This window comes from Oryzias melastigma, linkage group LG3, assembly GCF_002922805.2.
Source record: "Oryzias melastigma strain HK-1 linkage group LG3, ASM292280v2, whole genome shotgun sequence".
Lineage (NCBI taxonomy): Eukaryota > Metazoa > Chordata > Actinopteri > Beloniformes > Adrianichthyidae > Oryzias > Oryzias melastigma.
In genome coordinates, this window is record NC_050514.1 from 18,724,568 (window position 1) to 18,744,012 (window position 19,445).

General features: G+C 38.9%; 1 protein-coding gene across 1 annotated transcript; it reads right to left on the minus strand.

Annotated features, from left to right (window-relative positions):
• Nucleotides 1-528: 528 nt before the first annotated feature.
• On the minus strand, nucleotides 529-17,759 carry polr2m (RNA polymerase II subunit M). Its single transcript, XM_036216935.1, has 18 exons — nucleotides 17,305-17,759; nucleotides 16,655-16,729; nucleotides 11,302-11,394; nucleotides 10,329-10,490; nucleotides 10,130-10,222; nucleotides 9,931-10,044; nucleotides 9,693-9,845; nucleotides 9,186-9,311; nucleotides 8,826-8,954; nucleotides 8,483-8,577; nucleotides 8,282-8,387; nucleotides 8,020-8,103; nucleotides 7,719-7,813; nucleotides 7,118-7,646; nucleotides 2,999-3,117; nucleotides 2,232-2,645; nucleotides 1,862-2,084; nucleotides 529-963 (listed from the first exon to the last, which is right to left on the minus strand). The coding sequence occupies exons 1-18, from the start codon at nucleotides 17,380-17,382 to the stop codon at nucleotides 820-822; spliced, it is 2,832 nt and encodes a 943-aa protein (XP_036072828.1). The 5' UTR covers nucleotides 17,383-17,759; the 3' UTR covers nucleotides 529-819.
• Nucleotides 17,760-19,445: the final 1,686 nt, after the last annotated feature.

Consider the following 19,445-nt stretch of genomic DNA (forward strand, 5'->3'; position numbering starts at 1 on the left):
GCATAATAATGCCCATTCAAGGCGAAGTTATTTTTTAGACTTAAAGCACGAGAGAGCAGCTGCAAACCAACGGCTTCAATTGACACCTATCCCAGCTATCTTCAGGCGAGGGAAGGTCTCTAGAATATGGGAAAAAGTGAAAAAAAATTAATGTAACTTCAGACTAAAAAAGAACTAATCTGGGATTCCACTAGGAACCTTTTTGAGCTTACACACACCTCAAAGCAGAAGCTTCCAATATTCTCATTTTTATCTTTTTTCACTCAAATTTCACTTAACACCTCCTCTGATAAAAATCAAAGAAAATCTGCAGATTAGCAGCATTAAGATTTTCACTGATTGCAACCTAAAGGTGATTTAAACAGCAGTGCTGTATGAACCCCCTTTACTCCAAAATGTAACTGTAATCAGCCAAACATGTGCAACTGAGTTCATGTTTACAAATGAAAAAAGTGTTTGTAAAATGGCGTTTGGTGAGTGTTGCTTGATGTAGTTGTCAGTCAGTAATGTTGTCATATAAACACAAACTTACACAAAGTCTGATGTTTTTTATTCAGCTTACGTCTGCTGGTACAGCTGTAAACAGTCACAATGTCCCAAAACAGTCAGTTCCACTTGTTAATCAACTTTAAGTGCATTTTTTTTATTTTAAAGAAAATCAGCTGAAGCAGAAATTGAGAAGAACTGAGCTTAACAGATCCAAATGAGACACTGTCCTACTCTAACATTTGGTTTCCTGAGCTCAGTCTATCCACATCTCCTGCATACTAAGAGGTACGAAAGGTCCAGATGGAGGCATCTCTAAATAAAAGTCAGAGATCAGTCCTCCTCTGAGGAAAGCTGTGCTCCTCCATCATGCACCTCTCTGTAGGCCCTCATGGCACCACCATCAGGAGTGTAGACCCCCATGGCGGTTTGTTGTCTCTCGGATAGCCTCTGTGCTGCCACCTTAGCCTGCAACTCCTGCAATCGAACACAAGATTAAAAGAAACAACAGGAAAAAGTGAGTGAAGCAGCACTCACAATAAACACTGAAATATGACTAATAACAGGAATCTTTTACAACAAGTTGACTTTTGCATGTATTGCTCTGCATGAAAAACAATGTGTGATACTGCCCTCTAGAGCTCTAGAGGGGAAATTACAACTTTTAATAACAAACATCAAAAGAGAACATTTGATAGTAATCGATTACCTAAAAACAATACACTATAATTATTTTTAATGTTCAACTAATTTATTCTAGTTTTTTAAAAGTTTTTTCTACTCAAACCTGGATGACATTTGTCAATGTGTGCTTTTGTGCAGCTGCATGACAACAAAATGAGTTTAAAGCTTCCTTCATTTATCTAATTAAGATTAAATAGGTAATGCTAGCATTTAAAAATCCCTCACACAAGATTCTCATTGAGCAGCAACAATGTTCTTGTCACAATTTAGATTAATAAGCAGTGCAATGTTATAAATGATGGACTTCAATTTCATGTCTTCTTTTAACCTTCAGCGGAACATGTGCATGTCATGCACTTTAAAAGACAGAGTGTTCCTGGCCCATAAAGTTCTCACTTCAGCTTTTAACATTTTCACTTAATATAGATATATTTATGGCAGATATAAACATTTTTGTTTGAGATTTAAATAAATAATAAAAATAAATGTTCTAAATAGAATGCTGAGAATGGCACTTGATGACACTTATATCCCCATCAGTGCTGCATATATGTGAAAGCTTCCACAACAGGATCTCTTGGACTGTTCTCAATCATCTGAATGGTCAACAACAAACCTAGAATGATACACATCAGTAATTTCTGGATGTTGTGTCATATAAAAGTGTGTAAGAGGTTTCAGTCACACTAACCTGCTGTTTTTTGGTGTGTTCTACAAGTAAAGCAGCCGACTCTTCCAGAGTCAGGAGCTGGGCGGGATTGTGGCAAAGAGGAGGGAGCTTGGCTGCAGTGACATCATCAAGGTGTTTTCTGTCCTGCTCCCTCCTGGCCTGAGCGGAGAGCGCCACTGCATCTCCAAAGGGCTGGCCTGTCGATGAGGATCCTGAGGGGGGAACGTAATTTCTGTTGGGGAGCCTGAAAACAAAAAGTTGAAATATTGTTATTTACAAAGACTGCAAGTGTTTGAATACAAAATGGCATATACTAGAAACGATATTTAATAATATAATATAGACAAGTATAACTACAGAGAAAAGTTTTTAAAGAATTGAAATAACTTACTGATTTGTTTTAAATCTTTGCTCAACAGCATGTGAAGAGGACTGTCCTTTATCCAGGACAGTAACATAGTGAGGCTTCTTCTGTGTTGTCTTTGGGATAAAGTAATTGGTTGTCTCTCTGGTGTTCAATTGTTCTTTGAACTTGGATAACTGAACCCTGTCCAGGGCTTGCAAAAGCTCACTTTCATTTGTCTCTTCAGACTTGAGAGAGTGTTCTGCAGCAGATGTATCCTGTCGCTTTTCAAGAATGGTGTTATCTGGTGAGTTTTCCATTTCTCGTGAGTCCTGTCCTTCACCTTGCTGATCTTGATCCCGTCTCCTTTCCTCTTCAATGCGCTGTTCAATGGTGAAACGCAGTTTATCTGCAAAATCTTGAACTTTTTTCCCTCTGTCAGAAAGATTCTGTAATAACCTCCTAGAAACAACAAACAATCATCATTGCAAACAACTTCTTAAACATTTGAGTCAGATCTCTGCTTCTCAACTGGCTGGTTTAAAAACAACAACTTTGAGGTTTTCTATACTGATAAAAAGCAAAAAACTGTTAATCTGTGACTTATACACAAAAACCATCAGTTGACATGATTTCTGACACATTCCTTGCTATATTAATGCAACCTTAAAGACCCACTCCAGTGAAAATCAATATAAAACAGTTTTTAACGGTTAGTTTCCAACTGTATTCATATTAGCGCACTACTTGCTAATACGCTAAAGAAATGAGCTGCTTAGACAATATTATAAAATAAAAGCAAAAGGCTAAAGTACCTATTGGAGAGAATGTTTTCCTGTTTCAGCAGCAGCTCCTGGAGTTTCTGTGTGCTCTGGCTTCTCAGGTCTCCAACCTTCCCCTGAGGTTCCGTCCACGACGAGGACATCACTGATAGCTACCTACTTCCGACCACAACCATTCACACAACGAACTTTTGTTTAAAATCTCCCCTTGAAAACCATCCGACAGCAAAAAAACACTTGAAATAATTTAAGAATGAAACAATCAGCTTTTCCTGAAACCATCTCTGAGTTCCACTCATGACAACATTTCAAAGTGGGACCTTTTTCTTCTTCGTCTACGGAAATTCAACGTTTGAAGTGGCGCTCTTTCTCCCTCTACTGTACAGATGACTGTACTGCAGCTCGTTGGGGGGTTAGAGCAAAGTATGTGATTTGCTGCCCTCTGGTGGCCAATCTTTTTCAAAATCGACAAAAGCGAAAACAACTTTTTTTTTTAATGCCTTTATTAAGAATTTCAAGGACAACACAATTAAAGACAAGTACAAACAGCAGATGCACAATGGTTATGAGCAGAGAGAGAAAATAATAACAATCATAAAATAAAAACAATAATAAAATTAGGATAAAGATTTTAAAATAAAAGAAACAAGCAAAAAAAACGAAAACAACAACAACAATATTAAAATAAAATAAAAAAGCTAGAGATTTCAGGTTCATTGTAAAGTTTCAAAGTAATTTTGGCTTTAACATGCTCAACACATGAGAAAAAAATGTCGTAATTCCCTATGGAAGACAAAATTTTGGTGTGGACACAAAAGTGAAAAAAGAAGATGAATTAAGTAATTTCAGTTTAATGTGCTCATAGAGCTCCAATTCAAAATCTACATGTTCTCAAAGTCAAACACAAAGAAAAACAATAAACAATAAACAAAGTATTTACAATCTCCAGTTATATTAATTTGCTGGAACATGTGTTATAGAGAAAATTCCAAACATGTGATGTCTTCCTTACTCATCTTATTGAACTCATCTTCTACTCAGACTACTTTGATCAATACCAACACACATCACTGAATGTTTCATGCATGCTACAGCAGAACAGAAACTGCTCTGTACAAAATAACATATTTTTTCCCCTCTAACTACATTAATTACAGTAGCTTTACAATCCAATTTAATCAAGATATTTTCATTTGGGGTAAATTTCCTAACTCTATTTTTTTTCCAATAAGTGAGCACCAGATTACATCAAAGAGTATGTGTTGTATGTTTTGAGCAAACAGGTAAATGTAGGGGGAATATTTAAGTTTTTAAATGAAAAAACCTGGAGCAGAACCAGATTCAATGAGGGCAACAGTTATTGGTTGGGGTTATAGAGGACAGGAAGAGTGACAGGCAACAACACGGTAGTAACTGTAGTTGTAAGTGTAAATGCATTCATTAAAGAAAACAACAAAAGCAGAAATAGGAAAGGTGCACAGTGAGGAACTCGGATAAAAACATCTAATCCCTCCACTTCAACATGTATAGAGGCCTGCTTAAAGGCAAAGGTCACCAGGCCAAAGAGGACTTTATCTTTGGTCAAAGGAAGACTTTTTAGTCTTAACTTGAAGATAAAGATGGTGTCTGCCTCCAGAACTGAAGTAGGGAGATGGTGCTACAAAAGATGAGCCTGACAGCTGAAGGCTTAAAAACAATTATAATAAAATGCTGGACATGTACCTGTTCTTACCATTAAACAATTCTCTCTAAGAAAAACAAACAACCCTTTTTATCCTCCTTTCCTTTTCTGTCTCCAGGTCTCACGACACGCTCAGTCATCTCTGCAGCTCTGAGGATGTCAGCCAGACCTTCTCTTTCTATTAAGAATTGTATGGGATCGCAAATAGAAATCAAAGGAATACAAGGTCAGCAGTTATCAACATACTTCTTCTCTCTGTAAAAACAGGGGAGAGTTCCTGAGCTGAGCAATTAAGTTTCTAATCTCCTTTTGCATTCTTGAACACTTTGTGCTTATTTGATGTCACAACTTCTTTCTCTAAATGGCTCGCAGAAAACCCCAGCACAGCAGATTTCAATGTGTCGGGATATAGTTTAATTACAGTTTTAAACAGCAGTTAGAATGGTAATAAGAGAATAGAAAAAAATAAAATATATACACCAACAAACAAACAAACATACACAATAATGCCTTTTTTAACTTCTAAATCCGATTTTTTTTTCTTTGTTAAGCTTCAATATCCGGTAGACTTTTTTAAAATTTCTTTTACAGATTAGACAGTGCCAAGAATTTCCTGAATCAAAAATAATTAAAATAGTTAAAAATAAACCTTTGTTTTGTGTATTGTAGGCTGTTATTTCCATCTTAAGCTTCTGTTTTTTTCTTTGCAGTTTAGTCATTGTTGTTTGTGTCACGTTTTCCAGTGTTGCATTCTCCTGTTTCCACAGCTGCCTTTCCCCTCTGGAAGGTTTCCAGCGAGTCAAACCATTTCCACTCAGCTCGGCAGATAATGACCTTCACTTCAAGTTCCAGCTGTGTCTCTGACACAATGCAACATCCTTTAATCAGTTCTGCATGTGTTTAGAAAAGGACTCCATAAGGATAGCAGAATCGTCATGTTTTTAGTGTTGTTCACTTTGAATCCCTCTTTAAACCTCCCATTCTGACTGTGTTTTAGTGTGGAGTTTCCATGTACACTTCCTGATTTATTGCTGCTCCAAGTGTCTAAAACACTCTTGACTGAATCATTAAAGAGGATTAATTATTTATTAATATATATAATTGTGCAGTTGTTCATAAAACATGTTTTTAATTATGTAATTTAAACTTTGTCCATCAATAAATGCATCTTTTTATAGCAGGAAAAGGAGGGCTTATTTTTAAAATAGACTAATAAAACACAGCATCAAAGTTAATCAAATACATTTTCCTTAAAGCCAATTTCTAGGGTTTTAATCCTCTCACAAAATTCCACCTTTTCTTCATTTTAAACCTCTAGTGATAAGAAAACAGGTTTGCTGACAAATTCTGTTTTGAATGAAAATGTAGAAATCAAATCATGTAAAATGATTAATTCAATCAGTGTTTCTGTTATAGTAGCTCCAGAGTCTCTAATTTAGTTTGTATGAAGAATTTAAATTTAGGAGCCAAAATATTTCTAGATTTGTGACTTCCCTCCTCAGCATATGGACAAACATATGTTAAAATCCTGTGGTCTAAATTTGTGATGTACAATCAATAAAAACAAAAAGCATCATGAAAACTTTTTGAAACACTGAGTTTTATAACCATTGCAGAAGAAACATCTTTTAAAAATGACAAGATACCTGGATTTCCATTAAAGATTAAGGGTTTATAGATAAAACACTTTAAGGAAACACGTTAAAACCATGTTAATAAATACTTTTGTACAATAATTTGTCAGATTTTATAACAACATAAAAGACTCATTTGTTAGGTTCAGCAAAAATACAAAATTATATAAAAATACACAATTGTATTTATAGCTTAAAGCTTATGCAGCAATAATATCTCATTCTGCTCTGTAAGTGGGGTTACACGCAGAGAAATAGTTCTTCACAAATATTTGATTTACATTTTGAGAAAAAATGTGTTTGCATTTTTAATCAAAGTTATGTGCAAACATATGAGAGGTTTTGTCTGAACAGAATAGAAAAAATAAAATCGATATTTTTAAACTTCAAAGTAACAAACATTTCAGATTTACTCAACAGAAGCAGATGATGACTGAGAGCACCCTCGACGTTCACAGCAGTTACATTTTCAGAGTCAGGGCTGGAAGAACCTGCTACGCTTTAGAGTCATGTACCTCCAATCGGTTTTGGCGTTTTTCTAGACAGGACAGGTCAGCAGAGTGCAACAGGAACTGTCTTAAAAGGTTAGCTAAGTATTTTGTAATTTGTAGTAAAATATTAAACAACATAATTAACAAATGGACTTATAAACAGATAAGATATCTTTTATTAACTTAACAGGGCAAAGTTGAAATAGACTTAACTGTTTTTTAAACCGAGTATGCTGATAAAAGCAAAACTGAACTTAATTTCTACATGACGTGTATTTATATTTCTGTAAAGTGTCTTTTTCCTGTAAAAGTGAGAGTAGTATCACGTGTGGCTGTGAGTTTATTCTATGTTTAAATTTGCAGTCATCTCCATGAGCTTCATGAATGGTGTGTAAACTCCTGCTCTTTGAGAGGGGTTCGGGGGCAAAGTGGACACATCTCTGCTCGGCGGTGCGTCGACCTCGTCTCTTCCCGTCGGGACAGCTCTCTCGTCCGGTCTGGGAACATCTGGAGCAGACTGGTAGGACTGCAGGAAGTGTCTGTATTGAGCAGGAGTACACCTCAGTAAACTGGACTCCAACCTGCTGGGCGGAGGGTTAAAAGGCCTGAGTGAGCGGGACTGGAAGTGCATGGTAGAATAAGGGGATGAATGTTTGATGGGAGAGGATGGAGGTGATGGAGAGGAGGGTTGCACAGCTTTTTCAGCAGGTGATGGAGAGCTGATGGGTGATGGAGGCTGAGAGTGTGGTGAAAGTGGAGTTGGTGATGGAGCTTCGACTGGAGATACAGGCTCAGGAAGTGGTGGGAGTTGCATGGGAGGAAGACGGGCAGGTGGAAACTGAACAGAGTTAACCTCATGCCTGTGTGCTGCATGTCTGCAGACGCATAGACATCAGGGTGAGAAATGTCCAAACAATCAAAAAAAAATCAAAAATGTTGCTTCCTACCTGGGGGGCTCATCACAGTCTCTATTTTCCGCCACTTCTTGTGGCTTATTCTGTATGGACATAAAATACTTCAGCTTGTCTTCTAACTCATTATTCTAAAAAAAGAAGGAAAGAGGTTGTGTCAGGCCATCTTCATGCAAAGGACCACAGTCACTTTACATGGAAAATCCCCTTAAAAAGTGGATGGTTAAAGGGAAAAAAACCACAGACACGTCGCCAAAAGTCCAGAATATCCTCAATTAATCATTTTGAGCATGCAGAAGAAAGCTCACACCACATTTTGTTTGAAGGTGAGTCTTACCTCACACTCCACTATTGCAATTCTGTCCAGAAGCTCTGAGATGAACATGTCCTTCTGAGCGACTTGAGTTCGTAAGGATTGAACCTGGACAAACATACAAACATGAAGTTTGACAAACTCAAGGTGAATTTTTAAATTCATTCTAAACTTTTGTGTTCATGACTGCAAAAAAGTTCAAGTGACGTAGGCAGGAGTATCCTGCATTCCTTTTAGATGACAGCACTCCATCACACACACACTCCTGGTTCCCCCTCCTCCTCACCTCCTCAATCAGGGCTTTGATTTTCTTCTGCTGGCAGAACACCATGTCATTCAAGTGCTTGATTCTCTCGCGCAGACCCATCGCTTCATCCCGCAGCTCCTTGGACCTACGGATCACCACAGAGGTCAGAGGTCGACTGATCCTCACATGATTTTTTTTAATACTAATACTGTCGTTTTTTTCAAAAGAAGTTAGGCTTACCTTTTTGCTGCAAAAGCATCCGTGGTGTCATTCATCTCGATCAAGCGCAGACGCTGCTCACATTCCTGCAGTTTACACTGAAGATGACTCTTCTCCTGCAAAACATAAATCAGCATTTGCTTTAACTAAACTCTGACAGCATTCAGGTTTGTCCGTTCATCACTCTTTACTGATGTAGGCTGACTTCATTTTATTGCTCTGGTTGAGTCATTTCATGTCTTTAAAAATCTTCTGCTTTGTTTTAGCAAATATTTGTACTAGAATACTCCTCACAGAAAGACCCCAGAAGGGATTTGAACTAGTATAGAGTATAGTATATAATTTGATATAAATCAGGGCTTACTTTCCCCATGCAGTCAAGAAGTCGATCTACTTCCATGATCCTCTGGTCTTTCTCAGCAACTCTTTGTTCTGCAATCTTCAGATTTCTTTCAACTTCCTCCAGTCGTTTGATGTACTCATCCAATCTGGCCTGTGTTGCAAACAAACATGGGAACATCGACGACTTTAGTTTTGGTTTAAACTTAGAGCTATGTTTAGAACAATTCACCATTAAGTCCTTATAATGGGTTCTTTGAAAATTAAATCTCTTTAAGGGTTTCAAGTGAATGTTCTGCATCAGTTCTGTTGTGACGCAAACATTGTGCTCCACGCCATCAAACAATGCAACATGTGGTATGAGTAAGAGTGCAGAAATGCAGACCTGCAGCTTTTCGATCTCCTCCCTGTGCTTCTGCTGCTCTTCATGCAGCTTTTCTTCATATTCCTTCTGCAGCTTTGCTGAAAGATCCCGCAGAGACTGAGCACCAGCCTCTCGTGAGGCCTCCACCTGGAAGACACACAAAACGTCAAATTCAAGATTCCTGTTGTGCCATTGAAAGTGGCAGTATTACTGCCTTGCTGTCAGGTATGCCCCCAAACCTGAAAAAAACATTGCTTCATCTAATGTTTCTCATCTGTGACAAAGATCTCTCAAACAGGGAAGCTGGAAGGAAGTTTGGTACTTTTATGAAGACTTTCTGCAGGAACAGAAACTTAAGAGGATGATCTCAGTAATTGGCATGGTGTGTCACACACGTGATACTAGAGTTTCACAGGATGTATTGAAACTGAATATTTCATATTAGTTGTGACAGTTATGAAAATCCGAGAAAGATCAGTCAGTTTGCATATAAATTGCTGTAAATCTGTAGAGTGCGTTGGTGATTACCTGAAGCTTCAACATCTGGTTTTCGGCATGCGCTGCAGCCAGCTCCTGCTCTTTGTGCATTAGCTTTTCTTGTGTTTTTTCAAAGGTGCTTCGTAGATTCTTCACCTCCTGCCTCATATCCACTCTGTTCTGGCAGTTCTCTAAGAGTGATTTCTGCAACAAAAAAATTAAGAAAGTATATTTTTTTATTTATTTTTTACTACAATTTTTCATGCTAATTTTTTTTTAGTTTATTAACCTGTAAGTCAATGTTTGCAGAAATAAGGGAGCTGTTCATCTGATCGAAACTGTCCATCGCTGTTCTCCGGGTCTTGACCTCTGACTCCAGATTTCTTTTTAGTGAATTGGAAACCTACAAATTCATACATTTTTGTGTTTATTTAGGTTCTAGTTTGATGACGCGCTACTGAGAATCTGGTCACATGCTCATTCATTACCCTGAGTTCTTGTGACAGCTTCTCAATTGATTGCTGCATTCCTCCAAACTGGCCGTACATCCTCTCCCTCACCTTCTCCAGAGAATCTCTCACCTGTGCACAGAAACCGAAACAGCAGATGTTATCAACACAGAAACCTAAATTTATTTTATCTGCATGAGGTCAGAGGTACGAGATTTTTGTGTTTGTTTCCACTCACCTCTCTGATGTATCTCATCTCATCATGAAGGTGACTGACCGGCCACACTTGCGCCGTCACCTCCGGCTGGCTGTCTGCGCTGGTCCTCTGCACCACACCGTACACTTTGGGCCCATGATGCAGAGGGGACCTCGACACCCCATTGGTTGCGTCTCCGAGGTGCTGAGGGAGACAGGATCGCACAGGTCAGGTTTCTGTAGCCAGTTCTGCTGAGTCTGGCACAAACGGAGCACCTTTTTTTGACACTGTGACCCTTTAAATGTGTGTTTGTGATGCACAGGCCTCCACAGTTATGTGCACTTGAACAGGTGTTTGCAGCACTGCTCCTGCTGACCACTGAATACAAGAGGCTGGTAACAGTGAAAAACTGCATTCAGAGATGGTGTCACGTTTCTGCAACCCAACACTTGAGCTCCTGCCCGTCCTGCATATTGTTAAGTATCAGCCAATGAAAACAGATGTTCACCTGCGCAGCCACTTTAACAATGAAATGACAGAACATCAAGAGACCACTGCAACCAAGAGTTTGAGCATTTCTAAATTATTTAAAGGCCATGATAATATCGGTGCATCGTCACTGCTGTGTGGCTCCAGTCTGAATGTTCAATGATCCATCTGTATGTTAAAAATATGGGATTTTTGGACTGTTATTTAACACAGATCCATTTCTGCTGTATTGAGCAGCTAAGTGCTGTTATATCGTATCTAAAAAAAAGTTCAGGTTACACAAAAGAGTTCTAAAGCTGAGACACCAGAACAAAAACAGATTTGACAGGAGGAGAAACTTATAAGGATGAAACCAGAGATGATTTCTTTTTTAAGTATAAAAATTCTTTCAGGGAAAGATATGAATGTCTCAAGTTTCCATCAATAGTAACTTGTATTTGTTTCTTTCCCTACAGGAGCTTTCAGAAGCTGTTTGGGATTTTGTGTCTTGGCCAGGAGCAACAGACGTCTCACGGAGCGGTTCTACCTGCTGAGGTGACTCCCTCCCGGCAGGCCTCTCTCTGTGAATCAGCCCGTTCTTCTTCTTCCACGTCTCACTGACATTTTTCTCCGCCTCATTCTGGGAACAAAAGACAAAAAAACAAGATTGGCATTCCTTTCTCAAGTGCCTTTCATTCCTTTAAAAATCTGTCAATTTTTGTTGCGATTATTTTTTTTTCCTGACATTTGACCATGTTTTTGTGACACCTCCACAAATTGATTGGTTTATTTTACCTGAGGTTCAGTTATTGACACAGAATTGATCTAAACTTGACACACAGTGATTTTTTTTTAAAACCATAAATGACTAATTGTCAGCTCATAAGTTAAAGTGGTGGTCATTGTGTCATAGACCATCTGGTTGTTTTCCAGCAGCTGTTTCACTGCAGCCTCCAATTCATAGATTTTCTGCTTCCATGGAAAATTTCTAAACGTGAGGTACTCCTTCAAGCAAAACTGACGAAACTCTTCAACCTGTTTTTGTGTGCTCAGGTTGTAATTTTCATGTCTGACAGCTAGAATTTATTTGTACCTTTTTATGGGAATTAAAAGGTTATGGTTTTATATTGTTCAGAATGTATTTAACATCCAGTTCAGTGGAAAGGCGTCATGTTTGCTTCAATCTTATTGTATTCATTTTACTAGGTTTTAAAGCTGTTTCAGTACATCGTCATTGGTTTCATCAAGTGATGATGAGATAAATACACGCTTTGTGTTCTCATCATGGTATGCCTGGCTCCACTTCAAGAATGTTTGTCGCTGCATTTACTGGAATTTAAGTTTAGGAATAAAGTCTGTTTTACCAAAGTCACAAGTCAAGTAAACTAAATAAATATGAATTACAGAGTTTGACTTTTTCCTATTACTTTTTGGACAAACCTTACAGACGTCAAAGTGCTCCAATTAAATCAGCACAAAAGACTTTTATCAGGTATTTTTCACTAAAATTAGGTCACTGTTTATCATTCATATCATATATTTTGCAACCTTGCAGAGGTTTCTCTTTATCAGAATTCTCTGAAAAACACAGAAACTGATGTAGAAACTGTTCAGAGAAGGAGGCGTCAGTCTCTCCATCGCACAGAGATAAGAGTGAAGAGGCGCCAGAACAAAGACTCCAGTGTTGTTTCATGGAAAGAGCAGAGCTTCACATTTCTGCACAACTTCATCAACAAATGACAAGCAGTGGAGGCATAGTGAAGGCCTGCTGACAGGCGGGGATGTGAGGATGAATCTTTGTGTATCACATGCCGCTCATCATCTTTGAACTTAACAGTGTCGACCACACAGGCGGACATGTTTACCCGGCTTCCATCGTACCACACAGACTCCCCAATCAGTCCAATACGGTCTCTGTTTTTTTATTCGAGAGAAAAAACTAAAATCTAAAAACATGTTTTGAAATCATCAACCAAAGCTGAGAGCTCATTTGATAGAAGCTTCCTTGTTGACTCTGAACAAACCTTCAACCTCCTTGTTAACTAAAACCAGCATTTCTCAGAAGCAGCTCTTCAGCCTCTCACCGTCCGCCTGTCTTATGTGTCGCACAATTAATGTGGGCCAAAGTCTCCGGCTGGATGGTATCCATGACGTGTCAGGTTGCACCACACGCCCAATCTAATTTTATAGTGAACAGCTTCCACTAGTGTTCCTCCTAAAACATGGATATCTTCAACAAGGGACATCTGAGTCACTTCCTTCCTCCTTGATTAACTTCATAGTATTGTTTATCTCAGAGAATCAGACGCCCTCCCTTCAGACTACATCAGAAAATCTGCATTTGAAGCATTCAAGGTTTATTTATCTTTACTCTAGGCCTTTCTGATGGATAACCAACACGGAGGTTCCAGCACAAACCCAACCTGTTGTTCAAACGTTCTTTACACTTTTAAGCTTCTCCACATATAGTGCAGCTTCATCACTGAGTCCAACAACAAGCATGTACAGTTGGCTGCTGAATTTAAAGTGTCAAAGTACATTATCCTTCAACGTAGTGGAAATAATGGGTAGAAAACCTTTATTTGAAGGTGGATTCCCCGGATGATCTGGAATTTAAGCTCTGTTTCATTTTAACTCTGGTTTTGTTTGTGTTTATTATTGTTTTGATGTGTCCAGGGGCCCGTTCCAAGAAGCAGGTTTTGTTGGAACTCTGAGTTCGTGAACTCTAAATTCAGTAAAACTCAGAGTTTTCGGTTCCAGAAAGAGAGATAACTCAAACCCAGGAAAGTGGGCAAAACCAAGCCCGTTCCAAGAAGCGGGTTAAGTTGAATTTAGAATCAATCACTATGGCAACTGAGACTGTGAACGAAACCTGGTCGGTAGCAGGTTTTCTTCAGGAAACTTAGAGTTCTCTGCGGTCTCCGCCCCTTTTTAAAGTGAAAGATGTTCAAATATGAGTTCCTCATGAACATTTAGAGAACATTCACGTTAGAGACGTCACGTTTTCACCACTCAGAAACCAACATGACACGTTCATTCATAGAGGATCATGTAGAGAGGAGGCTGATTAATCCAGAGGAACTCTAAATTTGTTGAACCCGCTTCTTGGAACGGGCCCCAGGTTGTGGTAATTAGCTTGTTGTCTATTTGTATTTTGCCTGAAGTCATTACCACAGCAGACTTCAGGTAATGCCTGAGTCACATGAACTGGTACAGAGGTTGATCTGTACGATGCTGCAGGGCTTAAGGTTAATTGAACTGTGGAGGGTTGTAAACAATTTGCAGTTTCCTTGAGGATCCTGTGGTACCTTGAGGAACATTGTGATAATGTATGGTTCCATGTGTGGTAAGTGTATGTGAAGTATTTGTAAAGATAATGTAAGTTGCACGCACTTATGACGTACGGCGGATGCTGTCATACTGTGCCCTTGCACAACACTCTGGTCATTAGGAAAGTGTGCACTTACCGAGCATATACACCGGGTGTACAGGTGATACGTAAGTATGTGTAAGGATTTCCACACATATTTATCTCTGATATTCTAATTTCTTCATTTTTAACAACCAGGCTGAACACAAGGAGCGTTCAACAGGGAAAAAAAATGAAAAATCTGTACAACACGCCTGCGTCTTACCTACTCCACCTTTACTTATCATCACATGTTGTTCAAGTGTTTTTACGACCTGTCACTCACAGAAATCACAAAAAAAATGAGCATGAACATGTTTGGCTTATGGGCTCACTGAGTGGTCTATAAAGTCTCTGAGTTTTGTGTGGGCCACCTGCATGCCCTGTGCAGTTTTTCCAATTTTTCACCCACAAACAGTCGTGTCCACCGACTGTAGGGACAGTTGGGTTGGGAATCAGGCATTACTGAACAGCTGTTTCAGTTTGTTAATCTCTTAATTTCAGAAGGAGGTAGATTTGCTCTGACATGAAGGTAGAGTTACTTCAAAACAATAGAAGGAGAAAGAAGCAATCTGATTAATTATTCAACCAAGATGATTAAATTAACCAGCGTAAAAACTACTCAAGTGCCAACAAACAGTTTGAATATTTCTTGTTCATTGTGTTTTGTTCTTTTCATTTCAGTTTGGTGAATTCACATAAGCAAAAATGTATAAACTTGGAGTTTATTGTATCAAACATACTAGAATAAAATGAGTATAAAAAGTATACTAAAGACTATGTACTTGTGCTGTAGAAAGTATACTAAAATGGAACATTTTAAATGTACATACAAGAAAACTTTAAGTTTACTGCCTCACTTTGAGTATAGACCAAATGTACTTGTAGTAACCTTAAATAGAACTTTAGACGTATGAATAACAGCATTCTCAAGATGGTAAGCAAAAAAGTGCAATAAAATGATGAAACCACACAAAAAACTCAAACTAATCACAAGTGTTATAATCCAATTCAGTACCAAAATTTTCAATTATATTATTTGATTTGATTGAGTTCATTCCATTAAGAAAAATAAAAGACAAAAAAATAAAAAAATAATAAAATACTGTGTGAAGGATTTCTAAATAATTACATCAAATTTTGAATAACCTACATAAAAAAATCAATTTTTTAAAATCTTTTTGGAGCAGGTTCCTTTGGTGTGTAACATAATAATATATTGCAGCCTAAGGTAGCTGAGTAAAATAACTTTTTTTGTAAATCTACTAAAATAAAATAAATAAAATCAACTCTAAGAAATACCATTTATATTTTTAAAAAAAGTAAATTGAGTTTGCAAAGGCCAGTACTTCAAAATCTGAGACAGGTCACCATATTTTTGAGTCTCTTTTTTTGGCTTATTTAGGTTATATTTGCGATCTTTGAGTTGAAATAAAAAAAATATTTTTTGGTCAAATTTATGATCTTTGCTCAATAGTTTTTTTGAGTTCTTAAAGCACTTTTCATAGTTTTTAATATAGTTTACAGTAACATTATACAGTTTTTTTTCAAAGATTTAATGGTGTTCAGTCAATCCATCAGCAAAAGTAGTCAAATCAAGTGTCCTACAAGTAAACTTGGTCTATACTGAAAGTGAAGCTTGAGGTGTTCTATCTACATACTGTAAATTCAAAATGTTCCAATTTAGTCTGGAGAAGTGATTAGGTAGTATACTTCCTTTTGCTCAGGGAACTAATGCTGATAGACAGGAAGTGCTGACCATCACAGAGCTTAATTCCCCCCTCTTTAATGTCATTCTTTCTAATAACCGTGGCCACGCCCTCCTCCAGAGGAAAACGCCAAACAGGCTCCTCCTGTGCGCTATCAGTGCAGATTGTGGGATTGAAACGAACGCAGCTCTCTTTGGTCAAAGTTCAACCAAAACCCTGAATTCCTCTTTTGCTCAGCAAATGAGATCGAGATCTCCTGAGAGGTGAGTTTTTCCTCCTCACAGTTCTCACACTTTCCCTGTCAAAGTTGGAGCACAAACAAAAGCCGGGACAGAACCACCTACAGCAAACACTCACTCAGGCCGCAGGGCTTCATAAACTCACACGGCCATTATCAGCTCCCCACGGCTGATTTTATGAACTGTGTTAGATCATTAACGCCTCATCTTTGAAGGTTGTCCTTCACAAGAAGCAGACGTCCACGCAGCAGAGATGAGCTTTGAAGTTAACGTGAAGCAGCTGTGGGTGCACTATCACATGCACGGCTGTCATGATTGTGGAACTTAGCCAGCTGATAAAAGACACATAAATCTCAACAGTTTTTACAATCCCTCTTCTAAAACTCTCACGTTATTACTTCAGGTAATCATTTCATTTAAGCCGAGTCCGGAGATCTGTTTTACGGTTCAGCTGCTCTCTTTTCTATGAAGCCAATCCTGACTTGAGGGCAGGGCTCAGCGTGGAAAAATGTGGAATTTCACCAAAAGAGAATTTGGACTCACTGTGTCTGCAGTTTTTCCCTCCTTGTGTCCATTTTCTCCCGCATGCAGAGTCAACCTGAGCCGTCTGATCCTCCTCTGCAAAACAAAGTTAAGACACTCACAAAAAATGTTGTTTCTAAAGCTCCATGTCACTGGAGATTATATTTAAAGGAAACTGAACTTTAAATAAAAGCTAAAAATGTAAAGTTTTAGCTGTGTGTAAAGCTAAAAAACACATAATAAAAGGTAAAGTGGAAAGGAATTTTGGATAAAAAACAAAGCATGCAGACAGGCTCAGCATTGTGTTATTGTATGTGGGAATAAATTAAAAAGCAGCACAAGAACAAAGACCTGTTTGTCAGAGAGCTGTTCAAATAAACATGACAGTATTGCCTCCTTCACATTCGGCTCTCATTACACGCCTGTGCAAGAGAAAAAGAATCCACACATCCCACGGCCAGCAGTCAGTCAGGACTCCAGCAGAAACGTTACAAAGTACTGCAGGGACGGAGGAAAACTCTCTGACTGGAAGAGGGAAGCGGCGACAGAGTTGAAAGCAGTAGAGGACAAACAGAGGGGGTGAAGGAAACACTGTTGTGGAGGGGGAATGACAGAACAGAAGGTGGAAGAGGGAGAGTTCAGTCGTCTTAACCTTTTCTGGGACTTCTTACCTCTCTTAAAACCTCCAAAGAGTCCTCTGTGGTGGTGGTAGTGGTGGAAACAGTTGGTCTTGAACCGTAGGAAAGCATTGCTCCCCTTCTGTCCCCTTTGCTTCTCTTCCTTTCCCTTTTCAGCCCTCCTCCCACCCTTCCTCTCGCTCGTCTTCCTGAGTTCTGCTCAGGCTCTCAGAACAAGCATCTGGCCCCCAGGCTGCAGACGAGGAGATGGAGGGGAAATTCCCCCTCTGCCGGCCCAGACGGTCTTGATGGTAAAGTCCACAGTGGTTCTAAACGGCCCCTCCCTCTATGTCAGTGAGGTGACCAGGTGTAACTCAGCCTGACACTCTGCTGTCTCAATTCTGCCCTCACTATGAGTCTCTCTGACTGATAGAGCTGTCAGTCGCTGCCTCTATCTCACCGACTTCGTCTCCCTGCCCTCCCATCAGACCTGTCAGGCAACATTTCACCTGCCTCTCTGCTCCCAATGCCCCGAGAGAACAACATTTACAGGGCGAGTCCTTTTGCCGGGGCAGGTGGAGGACTTCTTATCAGGCAGGAGTGGCTAAAAGGTGGAGCTGATACCCAATATTTGCCTCGCATAAGCATTTGTTGAGGGTTTCTGTGTTTTACTACCACTTTGTTTTCTGCAAAACAGAATAAAAAGGCAAATATTTGAGGAGGTAGACTAGTCTGGATTGTTTAGAGGCAAACAAAGCACTTTTTGTTGCTTTGTTTTTAAGGAAATTCATAAACTATTGTTTATTTTTTTAAAAAGTGCCAAGCAATTTAGTGTTTTCTTTATGTTCCAACTTTAGAATTTCTAACTTTTCAAGACCTTTTTACTCATAAAATGTCAAGAAAATGATGTCAAAATGTTGACATAAAAATAAAAGAAAAAATTGACCCGCTTTATTTTTAGACTTGAATTAAAAATCTATTCTGTTTTGAGTGTTAATAGTAAATGTGATCCTTTTCTGAACATTTAATGATTGAGAAACTTGTGTTCACCACAGAAACTTCTTGTGAAACAAAAGTTGTGCAGACAATGAATAATTGATGCTGTTGATGGAGGACACACCCAGAATGGCATGTGGAAGTGTGCTGCTATACTCCACCGGTGCATACGCACACATGCTTTGCGTCACAATAGGAATCAATGCAGATCTGTTTGCACTGAGTCAGGTCGTCAAATAGTTTTGACAAACAGTCTGTCAGTCAAACTTAATTCTGCTCACATTTTTCTTTGAAGTCCCTCCCTGCAGAGAGCAGAAAACAGTGAGAAGCTGTTTGACGAGAGCTTCTTAACGTGTGCAGCGTCAGTCGCCACAGAGGGAAGTCTCCCCGAACAACATGAGAGGTTTCCATAGGACCCTCTGGTTAATCAGTACATAACAAACAAATAGTGCTTATTTGCCTCTGCAACCTGGGAGCAGGTCACTAATCCAGCTGTTTGCTCAGGTACAGCATCAAACGCAGATCCACATGAAGGATTTTCCTCCACTGACTCAGAATTTTCACTTTTCATCGCCTTTCACCCTTTCACTGCCAGACATGAGAGCCATAAATCAGCTTTGGTTTAATTCCAAGTGGCTGAACCAACAAGAACAACCAGGTCTAAAGTACATGTTACACTGTGTTTGTGTACTCATTCAGAACATGAACCACACACAAGGTTTAGAATTCTTCAGCTTGAAAGTCGCTTTATGCTTCTCTATCAGTATTTAGCTCTTTCCTTTTGTTGTGCAACGATGTAAAGGCCTCCACTCTTCATTACAAAATAAAACAATTTAGTCCAGAATAGAATTAGTGAATACCTCCTTTTGTTCAATCTCATTTAATCATTTGTTGCTTTTTCCACCTTGATAACAAAGAAGAGGTAGATTTGTTTGAGATTAAGTCCCCAAAATCTATCTCCCATCACCCGACAGGATTCTCTAATTTTATCATCCAGTTAAACCATTCACCACCTTTTGTCTGTCCACTCTCTCCATTACTCTTATTTGTTGCTTGTAACCTCCTCAAATCCATTTACTCATCATGAACTCACCCCCTCACTCATGCTTTCTCCTCCTCCATTCATTCACTCATCCGTGCCTATTCATCACCCTCCTCATCATCAGTTTCATCTCGTTCAGTCCTCTTGCGTGGCTTCT